Genomic DNA, 16,568 nt, shown 5'->3' with positions numbered 1-16,568 from the left:
TGCTGGCAAAATTAAACTAGTGTTGTATCTTTCAGGAAAGAAACATTGAATTTGAAGGAATCTCACTGACAGATGGAATTTTGTAATTTCCTGGATTATCATAGGTTGATTATATGTATTATATATTTCTAAGCAATTTTCAGTTTAAAAATGCTATCATAAAATCAACCTAGGATATGTATTATTGAAGTTGTTTTGAACTTTATGAGAAAATTTCAAACATATCAGGGTGTATGAACAGATAAAAAGAATATATTATACATGTTTGCGGTGCACGAGGCCACGATCAAACAATTTCCTTTCGGGGACAACCGATAAAATTGGAACAATACAGAGAAGTTTAGGGTGATCCCTGCTCAAGGATGACTCACACAAATCAGGAAATTGTCCCAATTTTATTTCCAATCCTTTTTCAAGATCTTTGATGCCGTTTAACATTTTTTTAAAATCTTTTGTGTTTGTGCCAAGACTGTTTGCTTTTATTTCTCAATGTTTCAATCATTTACAATTTACTTTTTACTAGTATGAGAAGAAAGATTCAAAGATGAAAATGGTATAAAGTTATGAACAATAACATCTTTTTTCATATTTCTATAATGACTTATAGCAGAAGAGATCTAAATAAGACCATAGTTGAGCTATGAGCATAGATGGAAAAACGAATTGGTCGGTCCAGCCTTTGGTCTAAATATCTTATGATATTAAGAAATTTTGGTTTGGTTCGGTTTGTTGCACACTAATGCTATATCTATATCTTCTTAAAGAAAAGTTCTTCTAGTTATCCTCCAAAGAACATCATCAAGACAAGTGACAAAATTCAGAGAAGAGATTAGTATAAAGTATGCAAATTATTATAATTTTAGGGTTCGAGGCTAGGAGCAAATATTGTCTGTTTGGGGCATTTAATAAAATTGGAACGATACAAAGAAAATTAGCATGACCCTGCTCAAGGACGACACACACAAATAAAGAAAATGTTAAATCATTTATATTATGCATGAATTCTATGAAAACGTGTCCTTATTTAGCTCATTATCAATTAAGGTTCTTGTTTGTTGGATGAAATTTCATAACCGTATATGAACTGCAATGTACATTCTAGTTCTTGGTTGTATAAATTATACTAAAGGCCTGTATTTCTTCATAATAATGGATAATCTGTTCATTGAAGTCTGCTTGTTTTTGCTATATTTTACCATCCTTTTTGGTTAAAGTTTGGAACTTTGGGTCACCCATAAGGTACAACCCGTATAAACACTACGGCCCGTGTGTTGCGCGACACAATCAGTTGGTAAAACCTAGGTGTTCCGGTCGGGAAAACCCGAGCGTTGAAACAAGTTCTGGCTTGACAATTGGGTATGTAAGGAACCTCTTAGAAACATGTTTCCAGCCCTTTTTTCCTTAGAAAAGCATAAGGATGTCTTGCTAAAAGATTGCTAGTTGGATATGGAGATGGAAAGAACCAAATTCGAGATTAGTCAGGGCTGAGTTAACCAAGTGCGAGGATCTTCTAGCCATGAAACGGTTAGATGGGGTCGGATAGATGGTTATCGAAACTTGTAGATGGAAAGGAAGGAAATTTCACTACAAAAGATTTAAGATGGGAGTTGGACAACAAGAATCATCCCTCTAAAAGTGAATTGCTTTATATGGAGACTCTTAATCGACCGTATACCTACAACAACCGCTCTAATAAATAGGGGCATTCATGTTGAGGAGGACAACTGTACTTTATGCGGATTGTTTCCAGAGACTTCGGCTCATCTCATGGTTCAATGTCGAGTTTCAAAACAAATTTGGTATTTTATTCATAATTGGGTTAAAGTTCCGGCCTCTTCGGGTTTATTATCGGTTGAATAGGTGTTGGAACTCCCTAATAAACATAAAAGCAACAAAGTTGTTTGTCAAACAATCCAAGCTATCTCTCTTGTCACGTTGTGGTTGATTTGAAAGACTCAGAATGATTGGATTTTTAAATGTATCATGTTCTTAGAGGATAAGGTGGTGAATGACGCCAAGGCTACCTCGTTCTTATGGATGAAAATTAGACATCGGAAAGCAAATTTAGATTGAGAAGCTTGGTGTTTGTTTGATTTTGTGAACTTTTATTTATAATTGTCTTCCCGGTTTCTTTTGTTTGTATTCTTATTTGGCTTCTTACAACTTGTAATTAGCCTCTCTTTCTTAATTCATTCGACCTTTAAAACAAATAAAAAAAATAAGGAGTCCTGAACACCACCATAAGAGTGTATGTAGTGGAGCAATAAGTAGGAGGTTTTTGGGCGAATTTGGGCTACACCACCACCCCTTATACTACAAAATGATGAATTGGGGGAGGGGGTGATAAAGGTATGCCGCCAGGGGAGGAGTGATTTTTGAGTTACAAACTACTGAAATCCCTAAAATAAAAATAACTTATTCGATAAAATAGCGTCATGTGTCAAAAATCTTCCTCATTTTATAACTTCTACCGGACGTAACTTAATAGATAATAGATATTTTACATACTTATTCAAAGGGCCATTTCGACATTTCACATACCCCCCTAAACCCTCATCCCCATCATCTTCTTCCAAACACAAACACAAACACAAACACAAACACATCTTCCAAACCAAACCCTAACAATGACAACTCGTATTCTCCTTCGCACTCTCCTCTCCTACGTACACCAAACCCTAACCCCAAATCGTTCATTCACCACCACCTCCCACTTCCTCCGCCTCCGTCCCATCGCCGCCGTCTCCGCCGCCAACTTCCGACGATCCTCTCTTTCCGCCGCCGCCGATAACGTCCGCACGTTCTCCACACGGCCGACGACTTCTTCGTTAAACGATTCGAACCCGAACTGGTCCAATAGGCCTCCAAAGGAGACGATTCTTTTAGACGGGTGTGATTTTGAGCACTGGCTTGTGGTCGTTGAGAAACCCGAAGGCGAGCCCACTAGAGATGAGATTATTGAGTCGTATATTAATACTTTAGCTAAAGTTGTTGGCAGGTCAGATTATTATTTTGTTCTATCTCATTTTATACAATTTGATTGATATGTAATTTAAAAAATGTAATTAGGGGTGTTCAGTATTTGAATCGGACTCGAAAACTTGAAATGTGTTTAGTAATCAAGTTTTGAATTGAATACAAAGTGTGTTTTTTATTCAAAATCTGAAATCAAATTATGCATTTTGTCATAAAAGAGCTCGGTTTGTTTAAAAGAGCTTGGTTCGTTTTAAGCTTTTTTATCAATTTGAGCTTGGGTAGCTCGATAGCAACTCGGCTCGTTTGCATCTCTAGTAATTACACACCCTTAGTACACATCATATGTAATCATGGGTGCTCAATATTTGAATCAGGACTCGAAAAAATCGAAGTTTGAATTGAATTTAGTAATTAAGTTTTGAATCGAATACGACTATATGATTTTCGATTTGAAATCTGAATTCAAGTTATGCATTTTATCTTATATATGCACACATAAATTTATGTTTATAGGGTTGGATCAATTACAAATGAAATTATCGTGCTAATTGTGAGAATCAAGTAGAGTAATTATGTAATTACATCATAGAGTAATTATCTGATGTAATTACATAACTACTTTACTTGATTCTCACAATTACTCTGTGGGCCCTCGGCGGGGCAAAAGTGAAATTGCACAAATTTTGACGTAATTTTACTAATTTGTGAAAATAACGTTAAAAGTGACGGAAGGCTAATCATGCATCATGTAGTGGTGTTGATAGCCGAAAGACAAGGGTATATGCACCAATCGGCCGGTGTCCCGATGGGTTAGTGCTATGTGCCTTATGTCCAAGGCTTGATGCACAACTACTATCGAGTCGGGGGTTTCACCGGAAGCAGCCTCTCTATTCCAACCGGGGGGGGGGGGGGGTAAGGTTGTCTACATCTTACCCTCCTCAGACCCCATCGTAGCTTTACTATTGGTGTGATTTACTGAGTATGATGATGTAATTTCATTTGTACGTTAACTTTTTCCTATGTTTATATATGCAACATTTGGCTTTAAGTTTTTTATTTGATTTCTCGTTCATTTAGCTTGTTACTTCGTTTAACGGTTTGCTATTTGATTTCTAATTCTAGAGCATTTTGTCAACTAGGGGTGTTTAGTGTTCGATTCAAAAAGTCTAAATTCGATTTAGTAATCAAATTCGAATCAAATTTTAATATTTTGAGTGAACTCGGTTTTGAATTCAGCTTCGAAGTTCATAAATTTGAATGATTCAAGTATTCAAAATTTGATTCGTTGAACACCCATATTGTGATTATGATTTTGCAGTTATGATGAAGCAAGGATGAAAATCTACTCGGTTTCAACTAGATGTTATTTTGCTTTTGGAGCTCTAGTATCTGAAGAACTGTCTTATAAGCTTAAAGGTAATTGAATCTTTGAAACTTTCAGATTATGTTGTTTCTTGGTTGTGTTTTTAAAGAATAAGAACTTTCAGATTATGTTGTTTCTTGGTTGTGTTTTTAAAGAATAAGTTTTTAACTTTTTATTTCATGTAACAGAACTCCCTGGAGTTCGTTGGGTGCTACCTGACTCTTACCTGGATGTTAAGAACAAGGATTATGGAGGTATTAAATTCTTTCATTATCCCCAATTATTATTTATTAAACAATTTATGGTTCATTTCTAGATAATTGAAGATGAATTAGGTTATAAACCAAGGCACTTTTGCAACAATGAGTGACTTATGAATATAATTGCTGGTGTTTGAATTTTTATAATTTGCATTAGGTGAACCGTTTATTGATGGAAAGGCGGTTCCTTATGATCCAAAGTACCATGAAGAGTGGATTAGAAACAATGCTCGGGCCAACGAGAGAAACCGGAGGAACGATAGGCCTCGCAACTTTGACCGGTCAAGAAATTTTGAGAGAAGAAGAGAGAACATGCAAAACAACCGTGGACCCCCTGGTCCACCGCCCAACAACATGAGTGGCCCACCACCGCCCAACAACATGAGCGGCCCACCACCGCCCAATAACTGGAATGGCCCACCACAGCCCAATAACATGAGCGGCCCACAGCCCAACAACTGGAATGGGCCACCACCACCGAACAATATGAGTGGCCCACCACCACAAAATAACTGGAACGGGCCACCACAGCAAAATAACTGGAACAGGCCACCACCACCCACCAACATGAGAGGTCCACCACCGCCTAATAACTACCAGCAGCAGGGGCAGTATGGGCCGGGACCAATTGCGGGACAGGCCCAGGATGTAGGTGGAAGAGACATGCCCCCTCAAGCACACTATGAATGAGGTATTATATGGTTTCTGGTCTTTTGATGGTTCTAAGATGGTTATGAAAACTGTGGTTTGTATGTACTGATTTACAAATGATGTTTTGAGGTTTGATGAACTGATATGAAGGCTTATTGTATAGCTTATTAGCAGTGCATTTACTTATTGTGTTGATGCAATCTTGACTATGCATGTTTAGACTAACAAATTAAAGTAATTTTATGCTGTTAAATAAAGAAAAGTTATGTTATTAAATTACCATTTTAATTATATAATTTCTTTTTCCATTAAGTTATGTGTTGCGGGTTATAGAGATGTTCAAAACGGTTTGGGACTAGGAACCGGAACCGGTTCCTAACCGGTTCCTATATTCAAAACCCCCTTTGAAACCGGTTCTAGGCTCGAACCGGTTAGGGAACCGAACCGGTTCTCCCACCCTCGGACCCCTAACCTATGGAACCGGTTCTTACCGGTTCCTAAACCGGTTCCTGCACTCCAACCGATTACAGTGTAAGAAAATTTTTTTTTTTTTCGTTTGCGATTTGGATTCTAAACTACGATTCGTATTTGTATAGCATGAAAAATAAACAAAACAATTAACATAAAATTCATTTTATTTATTTTAAGAAGTTCAAAAAAAAAAAGGTTACATGTTTTAAAATCTTCAAAAACAAACTAACAAAACATTAAACTTATAAATATAAAGTTGTGACATATTGTTTCTAGAAAAGCCTTCTTGTTCGTCGTAATTATTGAGCGGCGACTTCTTCCTCGGAATTACTTGTAGAAATGCCATGCCTTCTTGTTCGTCGTGCACTCGAACATCAAGTGGTGTTTCATCTTCGAGAGTGATTAAGTGTTGAATACGATCGATTAAGTCTAAGTGATTCTTTAAGCAAATGCACATTTCCACCGACTCCGAATTTAGTCTTGTTCTTCTCACCGATATTACCCTGCCACTAAGAGAAAAAGCGGATTCCGAAGCTACCGTAGAAGCTTGGACGGTTAGTAAATCACGGGCCATGGTGGCAAGAATCGGAAACTCGGTTTCCTTTACCTTCCACCAAGCCAAAACATCAAAAGTGCCATATTCCTCTTCGGATAAACCGGTAGAGTAATCATTTGCACTATACCTTCCTAGTTCGCTTGAAGGGGTGTTACCCCTTTGTTTTTTAGCCGTTACGTTGCGAACGGTGTTCATAAGGCTAATCATGGGATCTCGTACTCTAGTAGCACTTGAACTTGATGAAGACCCCCCCGGCATAGGCATGTGTATGTTTGACCCATATTTATTTAAATAAAAGTCATACATAAATTTAAAATTCAAGTTAAAATAATTTTTTGCCTCTGTTGAAAAGTTTGGGTCAATTTCATGCATATCTAAGGCTGAAAAAATTTCGTCTATCACACATTCAACCCCCGTAACATTTAACATTGGGTTTAAAGCAGCGGCGCAAGTAAAAACCGGTGGCAATTCAAGAAAGTATTTTTTTAATTTAAACTTCATTGGTAATATGATGTTTGAAAACATTAGACTTTTATTTTCAAATTCTTTAAGATTGTTAACCATTAAAAATAACTCCGAAAGAACCAAGGGACTTGTCGGATAATACGTTCCCGATAGTTTCGTAGTTGATGTTTTAAAAACTTCAAGAAAAGTCGATAAGTCATTGATAATTTCCCATTTCTCATTTGAAAAGGGGATTGCCAAATCATTCTCGGTAAGACTAGAATGAAACATTTGTAAAGTTTCTCTTTGTTCCAAAGCACTTTGAAACAATATGCAAGTGGAATTCCATCGATGAGGTACATCCCATTTAGCTCCCAAAGCTTTTCTTCCCGTATCTTTACAAAATTTTCTATAATCCATTTGTCTTTTTTTACTTTTCTTAAAAACTTCATGTATCATTAGTCTAAAATCGTTTATAACCGATGTAACCTCATCCGAAGCAAGTCCGTCTTGCACGATTAAATTAATGATATGTGCAACACACCTTGAGTGGAAAAATACACCATTGCAAATCGGCGTATATTTTAATTTTAATTTATCAACCGCCGATGTATTATTCGACGCGTTATCAAATGCCATTGAAAATATTTTATTTTCTAGTTTATAAGTTTTTATAACATAATCTAAAATTTCAAACAAATTATCTCCCGTATGTGGATACTCAAAGAGTTCGAAAGCAATGGTGCGTTTCATCATTTCCCACGATGACGGGTCTACCCAATGAGCGGTGACACAAAGATAAGATTCGGGTAGACTATGTGGAGCCGACCAAACATCACTAGTTAAGTTTATTCCCGTATTTATATTTTCAAAATATGCAATTAGTACCTCTTTGGCCTTCTTCCACAATTTTAAACAATAACGTTTAAGAGTATGACGACTTACGTGAGTGTATTGTGGTTGAAGCGTATCTCGAATCATGGCGGTTAAGCGAGGGTTGTCGAAGTGGCTAAACGGCAAAGCTTCTTGAATCACAAACTTCGTCATACGATCTTGAACTCGATCAATTTGGTATGTAAATATTCCGCCTTCACTATCCATTTGCGTTTGTTGCGAATCGACGTTCTTTTTCAACGCCTTGCAATACGGTTTTTCGATGTGTTTCTTCAAATTTGAATTCGAAAGTGGGTTTAAATAAACCCCACAAAACTTGCACCGAGCCTTCAATGAATGGTCACTCAATTCAACCAAATCTCAATTGCACCATATCTCTTGATTACGATTATGAGGTACAATACGAATGAAACTTGGTTCGGCGTTGGAACCTTGACCAACCGATGATTGTGAGGCAGCCATAACAACAAATATGAATATAGAAGAAGAGAAAACAAGATATTAGAGAACTCAAAACGTTGTAATAGCGTTTTTTTTGTATTTTTTTGCGTTCAGGTTTGCGTTTTGAGTGTTGTGATGAACCCATGACACCAAATACCTATTTATACTAGTAGTGGGGTGCTTGGGGGAGCCAAAAAACGGCTATTTTTGACCCCAACGGTCAAAAAACGGCCGAAAAAAACGATTTCCAACGGCTATACTCGATCCAACGGCTAGAACCGGTTCCTAACCGGTTCTGCCCCACTCAGAAATGCAAGAACCGGTCACGGATCATCGGGTTAAATCAGATAGGATCCGGTTCCTACAAAAATCGGGTAGGAACCGGTTCGGGTCCGGTTCGGTTCCACCGGGTCCGGTTCCGGAACCGGTTTTTTTGATCATCTCTAGCGGGTTAACTAGCTTGTAATAGTGTGCCACACCCACTAAGAAGTGAAGGTGGCGCTAATAAATTACTTTTTAGCCGAATATTTTATGTTACTTGTATATGTTAAAGACACATTTTCATCTCTTTTTAAATTTTTGAGAATAATTTTTTTCCTTAATCATATATAAAAAAATATTATAAGTTATGCACTAAGAAATCATGCTTTAGGAAAACATATACACTAAAAAAATTTGCTTTAGGAAAATATATAAATTTGCAAGTGTTAAAACATAATCACTTAATTGCTCATGATTGTGCCTAAGTGAGGAAACACAAACAAAAATATGTTCATTTATGTATATGTTATTAAATGGAAACACACCCATGCCAAGATTTTAACAAAGAAAATTTTCGTTCTTATACAAGAAAATCCATTAATTCATCCATTTAACTCGCGTTCATTGGTTCGATTAAACTTAAATACGAACAAATTCATTTGTTAAACCTCTTTTCACGCAAAGTTGTCATATTGAGCCGGTCAAATATGGATGAGACTGCTCTAATAACACTTAAAACATACACTCCCTGTACATTTAACCAAGCATGCCATTTTAACTTTTAACCATGAAAACCTGTTTACAAAGGCACACCAGATTAACCGACAACTACAACCTACCTACGCGTTTTCATTAAACAACTTACGGAAAATACAAAGAACACAACCACCACCGACGACACATTTAACTACCACATGTTTCTTCTCACAAACTTACACATTTAACTACCACCCATCTTTATATCATACACCTACTTCCTAAAAAAACCATTATCTTTTCAACTTTACTTACAAATCAACATGTTCCAAGTCAAATACCATTTTTTTTAAAAGCTTTATGTTTTGTAACCAACAGATGATGTGGTTGGGCCAATAGCAGAAACATTCTTTGTTAGGAGATTGTCAGCTGTTCATAATCTGCAACAAACTGCAAAAACAAAACAAACAAAATAAGCATACAGGTAAACGTTACGCCTCATATATGAAAATTTATTTATTGCGTAATATCGACATTGCAAAACTGGAAATAACAATTAATATATGACTATATATTTCCATGCCTTGTATGTATAATATCTTTTTGAAATATGTATTCGCGCTTACCTTAATCTATACCGTTCAGGTTCTAGGCGAATGACCCGCGTCTGATCCATCTTCAGATGAACTATCACTATCTGAATCTGCAGCAATAACAATTAAACCCGTATGACCATATATAACTATTACCTTAAATGAGATAAGATTATTAGTTAATTACCGCTTGAAGAAGATCCAGAATCACTGCTAGAACTGCTTGAACTACTGCCATTAGGAGGCGTACTCGGACGATTCGTTTCATCTGCATAAACATCAAAACACGGCTTTTAAATCATCAGAATTACCAAAACGACAAATAAATTAAATCATGTAATTCTTGAAAAATCTTACTCGTTTTATTTTCTTTCAAGGGCTCCGGGAAGGACGTTGATGGATTCTGCATTTAAACGTCTATAGTCAAAACATGATTTTATTTACTAAAATAATTAAAAAAAGATAATATTTGTAAAAATTACCACGGCCTGATTAACGTCACCGGCTTCTACCCTCGCTTGTTCAGCAAGTGCAGCTTTCCTTTTATGCTTACTCAAATTCTTCTTATAATTCATGACAAACCGATCGAGTTCCCAAAGCGTTTCAATATCGACACTATCGATATCAACTTCAATTTCACCATCTTGTTGAGAAAGCGAAGTGTTCTTTTTAATAATCTGCACAATACTATCTAGCTTTTCGGAAGGCAAACTTTGAAGATTTGTACTAAGTTTCTGCTTCTCTTCATAAGTCATGTTCCTCTTATTCGGGTCCCTAGCTTTCGGCTTCTTCGGTACAGGTGTCCTGACAGCTGGCGCAGGCGTTGGCCTCGTCAGCACAGGCAAGTTCAAAGATTCTGACCGGTACAACATTCTCGCAGGCGTGTGCGCAAAATGAGGAACCTTTCTTGAAGTTGGAGTCGGTGTGTTTGCGTCATAAATCATCCCGTATCTCAAATCTTGATTCGATTGTGCTTCAATCAACGCCCACCGTTCTTCAAATATCTCCGATAACACCTCCGCCATCACATGCACATCTTGCCCTCTCGGATTATACGTCATCGCGTTACGAAACGTCAACCGAACATCCTCTGCAAACTCCATTGCAGACTTGTAAAAGTTCTGCGCAAGCCGGCTCTTAATTGTGCCCAAATCCATCGGATGCTTAATAATGTCATGGTAATCATGAAGCCCTAACTGTTGCGCGTTAACCGGCTCGTTAAACACCCACCCGTGTTTATGCTTCATTAACCTCTGCAACAAATTGCTACAATTCTTGAACATATTATTCGACACTTTAACCTTTCTCCCACTATTCGACTTACGCCTCTTGTTCGTTTCAGGCGGTAATCTATCTTTTCCAAGAAGAAAATCCAAATTCCGATAATACTGATTCGCCTTCGGTGTCCTCTTCTCCTTCTCCAAAAACTCACCAACTCCATAATGATGATGATAATGATTATTATTATTCATAACCGAAACACTCAACTGTCTAAAAGGCCTTATCCCGCTATTCGTATAACTCGCACCCATTTCCGAATTAACTCTAAGTAAAGCTCTTCTATCAACCAAATCATTACCTGAATACCGCGAACCGTTGTAACCCAAACCGTCCGTAACAACTTCCGTCGAAAAAGCAGTTAGCTCCGCTTCCTTATCCTCAACCCGCTGAGCTAACCGTCTCACTCGTTCCAGCTCGGTTTTCATCGTTTCCTTAAGCTCAACTATCTCACCTTTCGTCTTCGCAACCTTTATATTAATCTTCACCCATCCATCCACCACCGTAACCACCGGCTTTTCCACCTCATTATTATTATCAATATCGTTATTATTATTATTATCGGATGGTCCCGGTCCCGGTTCTACAACTACGGTTCGGTCGTTATTTACGGTGTCGGTGGCGGCGACAACGGCGGTTGTTTTCGGGCGTCGGGTGTAAACTTTATTATTATTACCTTCACCCCACTTGCTCTTCTCTTTGCTTATTCTATCAGCATCTAATACCCCTGAATCCATACATATACCAAAACACAAGATTCACAAAAATTCACCAAATTCAAACCCTAGAATTCCGATTAACGGAACCCTAGCATCAGATCTACACAAATCCGAACCGGGTTATCAATTTCCCCAAAAGAAATCAAGAAATCGAACCGGTCAACGAAGCTAGGGTTTCAAAATTGAAACTCAAGACGTGAAATTGAAGGCGGGTAATTGCAATTGGTTGGGTAAAGAAATCAGATCTGGGTTGAATTGGGTTGGAATTGAAGGATTACAGAGATTGGAATCTGTACGGAATTGGGTTGAATTAGGGTTTTCAACGGGAAGATAAAGATGATGATGGAACGAAAGTGGGAAATTGGAATTGGGATTTTTTTTTTTTTTTTTAAAAAAAAATAATAATAATAATAATAATAATAAAATGGAAATTGGAAATTAAAAAAAAACAAATAGAAAGAAAGAAATTAGGGTTTGAAGGTGTTCTTGAGGAGCCCCAAATCTAACGAAGTGTGTGTTGGTGATGAAATGTTGTGAGTTGGATGGAGCACGCGCTTGTGTTTGCGATTGGTTTTTTATATATATATGCACCTATATACTTTATTAATAAAGTTAAAACGAATTATTATTATTATTATTCACTAAATTAGTTTTACCGTGAGACGCGTAACATAGCAAGATCTAGCTCGTTTGTTATATCAAACAATCAATTTAAAATATTTAAAACATTATTAAGGTGTTGTTTGTTTTTTAAGACAAAAACTGTCTGCAATCTGATTTCATCTGATTTTATGTCTACAACTGAATATGTGGTCTGAAGGTTTGCAATCTGAAAATATAATACTGTTTGTTTTATAAATTGGATATCGTTTGCATAAGCTGAAAATTAGTAACATATCATATATATCACAATAGATAGAAGTCATTTAACGTTTGTAGGCTGCTAAATAATTAGTAGTGGTGTACGGAGCATGGAAGTACCCGGTGTACGAACTATGGAAGTGGGTGGTGGTTGACGATTGGTGGTAGACGATTGTGATAGGCGGTGAACGGTGGTGATGGATGGTTGTGGTGGGTGGTGGACGGTGGTAGTGAACGGTGATGGTGACCGATGGTGGGTAATGGTGGTGATGGGCAGTGGTGGTGGACGATGGTTTGTGGCCGCCGGTGGTGGTGTGGGTGGTGGAAGGTGCGTGGTGGTGGCAGCGGTGGTTGCAGACAATGGGTGGTGGTAGTGGGTTGTGGTCGACGGTGGGTGGTGGTAGTGGGTGGTTGACGGTGGTGGCGTCAGACGGTGGGTGGTGGTGGTGGCGGTGGATGGTAGGTGGTGGTGGTGTCGGACGGTGGGTGGTGGTGGTGGTGGGTGGTGGCGCACGGTGGGTGGTGGTGGTGGTGGTGGACATTGGATGTTGGTAGGATGTGAAGAAATGTGAAGATGTTGGATATTAGCTTCTTATTTAAGACCATATAAGTAGTTTTTAAGATCTTTTTCTTTTTTTAAACAAACTGTGGATCCTGATTCACATGGGTAGCAGCGGCATTCACGGTTTGGAGCTGAGAGATGATAGTTGGGAGGGCTTCCACGATTCCCTTAGCAATGCGGGATGACATGCTACGGCCCAAGTTCCCAGTGCGACGATTAACGTGGATGAGGCGGGAAAAAGACATGCTACAATGACGAAACATGAAAATTTATTATGTTTTGTGAAAATTCATGAGGATACAAAATAATATGTTATAAAAATTAACTTAGCGTATTGATAATTTGAGAAAATAATCAATCATAAAAAAAATCAAAAAAAAAATAAACAAAAACATCTCATCGTTGAAATACCCATTTATCACCGTGAATTCGGTTATGATTTAAGGGTGTGATCGTCACATGACCATGTTTTATACAATGAGGGTAGTAGATTCGGGTACGTTTGATGTGATATGATGTAGAGAAAATACTTGAGATGACGAAATAGTTGAAAAAAAAACTAGTAAATAAAACCAGGCCCAAATCACGTAAACCAAACCCAAAAGTGTTCACAGTTTTGCCGACCGAAACTGAGTTTGACGACCGAGAACACTTTTATTGACCGAGAACACGTTTTAGCCGATAACTAGTTTTAACCGAGAACTAGTTTTAGCCGAGAATCCTTAAGTATAGCCGAAAACACTTGATCTAAGCCGAGAATACAGAAATCTTCCAGATCTTGACAATAACAAACTTCCGAGAATTATGGAGTTTGATTTGTTTTCAAACTTATGTCTGCGTGCCCGCAGAAATAACCATCCTGCGGACTTTTGAAGCAAAAACAAACACAAAAAGTCTCATTCAAACATGAGAAAACAAAAACCAAACCAGAGAGTTTAATTTTTTTTAACAAGTGTAAAGGTAAACAATTTAAAAATAATAATTCATGTGCTTAAACATGTACAACTCATCAATTATAAGACATAGTAAAATACGACTTCATGCGATGAATGAGACTCAAACATGCATGCAACTCGCTTCTTAACATATCTAGCAACCTAGGTAAGTATACATACTCAAGAGTCAACACGGGGTTGGTGAGTTCATAAGTTATAAGAAAAAAGTAGTACATATAGTATATGTAAATTTAGTACATCTCAAATATACTAGGGTAGCTAACCCATTTACAAGCTACTAGACAGTTGAACCAAAGCTGACTGTATGTAGGCTTTCTTAACTAATCTATCACAATCACTGGCGCATGTATGTTAGGTCAATAGAACACCAGTTTTATGACATCACAGCTATGCAAGGGCGACTAGCCTGGGTAGAGTTTATCAAACGCAGTTGTACTACTCAATATTACCACAATATCCCATCCTAACGGTTTCAAAGTATGTAAGAACTTTATGTGATATAGAGGGCATCTAATATAAACTTGTGATATATAAGAAATTACATAAATCCAAAACGAGTCACTGTGTTTTCCTCCGGAAAACTAATATCTCTGAATAAGTCCATGTTTGTCAAACCCTGACTTAGGGCTTAGGAGTGTGATCATGAGTTGGGACCTGTATTGTAAATATATCAGAGTTTATGGATAAATATTTAGCGGAAGACTTTTAGGTTGATTAAAATATTAATTTACATTAAAAATTTACTTGAAAATTAAATACCCAAGTATTCGTTTACAAAACACATGTTTATATTACAGGATTTCATTATCAAAAACTAATCCATCTTGTAATGCGTATATATCTCCATGATAACTCCAATTCTTGCTATTGCTTATTACTAATTAATTACGTGCAATGTGTGGGAAACATATGCCAGCTATGTGCTGGTGAACACGTATGACTCTAAAAATAATTAAAGTACAGTTACAATTCAAATTTAGTTTTCTGTACAAACTCAGCAGAAAGTATTTCATTATTGGGATTTTTGTCACTACCTTACACACACAAAAGTGTTCCCCGAGCCACGTAGCCCTTAGTGGAGAATTAATTATAACTGTTAGCGGACGGGCACAAAGCCTTTGACTGTTTACGCTAAACAGTTATGTACGGATCCAGACACAGGTGTAATCGGTCTGAGTTGGTTTTTATTTTCTATCTTGTATTATAACGTTTTTAGAAATCACTTAATCTCAAGTAAACGTTTGACTGACTCTTTAAGATAAATGTGACACCCGGTAATTTCCCAACCCTATAAACTAAGTAATCAACCTAATAATTAGGTGATTGTGAATATTATGCGCGCTATATTAGAATCAGCGCGGGCACGTTATGTGCGCCCCTGCGCGAGCGCGCTATGTTAGAATCAGCGCGGGCAATTGTTATGTACGCCCTGCGCGAGCGCGCGATGTAAGAACCAGCATGGGCATATGTTATGTGCGCCATGCGCGAATGTTTTGGCTTTATGTTTTCATGTAACTTAACTTTATGTTGTCTGATGGGTTGACCGTCCCGCATGATGCTAAGGCGGGTGCATCCCAAAACGTTTATGCGCATGCGGAAAGGGAAACTAACCTCCCCGCATGGCGGGAACATTGAGAGCTAGTTTGTCTGAAGCTCCAAGATGGAATTGACTTCAACATGACTGATCACTATGTTGAAATACCAAGACCACCTGGAGAATCTACAAATGAAACTCAATGTCCCTAACTGCGAGAAGGTTACGCACCTACCCGCAGCAAAGAAATGTCCTTCACGCAGAAAGCTATGCGCACAAAGTTATACGCGCAGAACACTTAGCCTAATCTCCAGATTTAAGGGGGATTATTCCCGCCCAAAAGGAAACAGTAGCGTGTTTTCAGAAATTTCTACTTTTTAACTGTACACTGACAAAAGCACCTGAAAAAGCACACTGTAACATGAAAAGTCAACTGTCAGCCACCCTACTCCCACCAACCACAGACCTGCATGCCCTGTCCAAATCAAATCAGAATCTTTTATCCACTCCTCCACTTTTAAATAAATAATAATAATTTCCATACTTTATCATCATTACACCTAGATATGAAAAGATTACAATCCCCTAAAGCAAGGGATTGTGTTTCCTTGAGTTTGCCTATAAATATGTAACCTAAATTATCACCCAAAACACACTTCAAACTTCTCTCTTAAGAACTGCAAACTTGCACTAATCATCTCCCAAGCATCCGTTATTTTCAATTCCGTTCCTGTTACTAGGTAAGCCGAGATTATAACCTTGAGATCTACTTTCCAACCCTTATATTCTCCTATTTTCTTATATACTTCTTGTTATTTAATCGTATTCTAGACCTTCAATTCAAAGGCCAACACCAAGAAAACCCGAATCTCGATTAATCCCTTAACAAGAACCACAGGTGAGTCTCACAGCCCCTATTTTCACTATTTTCACTGTTTTTAAACTGTTTTCGGGGCGAGGGACACGTACTTAAATTACGATTTATCATGGTATACTTACAAGTTATGTAGACGATTGTGTTTAAATTATGTTTCATGATGAGCAATGCAAAC

The 16,568-nt window shown here is 37.6% G+C and overlaps 2 protein-coding genes and 2 non-coding genes across 4 annotated transcripts; 3 read left to right on the top strand and 1 right to left on the bottom strand.

Moving 5' to 3' along the window:
- The first annotated feature begins 294 nt into the window (after positions 1–294).
- Positions 295–398, top strand: LOC143603552 (U6 spliceosomal RNA). The gene has a single exon (XR_013148079.1). It is a non-coding gene; the product is annotated as a U6 spliceosomal RNA (small nuclear RNA).
- Positions 399–887: 489 nt separating this feature from the next.
- On the top strand, positions 888–988 carry LOC143603554 (U6 spliceosomal RNA). The gene has a single exon (XR_013148080.1). It is a non-coding gene; the product is annotated as a U6 spliceosomal RNA (small nuclear RNA).
- A 1,608-nt stretch (positions 989–2,596) lies between these two features.
- LOC143603546 (multiple organellar RNA editing factor 8, chloroplastic/mitochondrial-like) lies at positions 2,597–5,426 on the top strand. The gene is made up of 4 exons (XM_077080325.1): positions 2,597–2,998; positions 4,295–4,392; positions 4,528–4,593; positions 4,757–5,426. Exons 1-4 carry the CDS (start codon positions 2,628–2,630, stop codon positions 5,287–5,289), a joined length of 1,068 nt encoding a protein of 355 aa, XP_076936440.1. The 5' UTR covers positions 2,597–2,627; the 3' UTR covers positions 5,290–5,426.
- Positions 5,427–9,086: 3,660 nt separating this feature from the next.
- LOC143603551 (transcription factor GTE4-like) lies at positions 9,087–12,159 on the bottom strand. The gene is made up of 5 exons (XM_077080331.1): positions 10,089–12,159; positions 9,964–10,009; positions 9,794–9,874; positions 9,640–9,716; positions 9,087–9,463 (listed from the first exon to the last, which is right to left on the bottom strand). The coding sequence occupies exons 1-4, from the start codon at positions 11,619–11,621 to the stop codon at positions 9,655–9,657; spliced, it is 1,722 nt and encodes a 573-aa protein (XP_076936446.1). The 5' UTR covers positions 11,622–12,159; the 3' UTR covers positions 9,087–9,463; positions 9,640–9,654.
- Positions 12,160–16,568: the final 4,409 nt, after the last annotated feature.

The sequence above is a fragment of the Bidens hawaiensis genome, unplaced genomic scaffold, assembly GCF_021521415.1.
Source record: "Bidens hawaiensis isolate Kalapana, Puna unplaced genomic scaffold, B.hawaiensis_p1.1 tig00062130_1, whole genome shotgun sequence".
In the NCBI taxonomy this organism is placed as follows: Eukaryota; Viridiplantae; Streptophyta; class Magnoliopsida; order Asterales; family Asteraceae; genus Bidens; species Bidens hawaiensis.
The sequence above is the reverse complement of the archived record's forward strand: the minus strand, read 5'-3'. Positions and strand labels throughout refer to the sequence as shown.

Bases quoted from the DNA above. Each gene is read 5' to 3' on its own strand.
- LOC143603546 (XM_077080325.1), top strand. From the start codon at position 2,628: ATGACAACTCGTATTCTCCTTCGCACTCTCCTCTCCTACGTACACCAA. The intron at 2,999-4,294 runs GTCAGATTATTA...ATGATTTTGCAG, and splicing joins TTAGCTAAAGTTGTTGGCAG to TTATGATGAAGCAAGGATGA. The intron at 4,594-4,756 runs GTATTAAATTCT...AATTTGCATTAG, and splicing joins TAAGAACAAGGATTATGGAG to GTGAACCGTTTATTGATGGA.
- LOC143603551 (XM_077080331.1), bottom strand. From the start codon at position 11,621: ATGGATTCAGGGGTATTAGATGCTGATAGAATAAGCAAAGAGAAGAGC. The intron at 10,010-10,088 runs GTAATTTTTACA...GTTTAAATGCAG, and splicing joins GTGACGTTAATCAGGCCGTG to AATCCATCAACGTCCTTCCC. The intron at 9,717-9,793 runs GTAATTAACTAA...TTATTGCTGCAG, and splicing joins TTCTGGATCTTCTTCAAGCG to ATTCAGATAGTGATAGTTCA.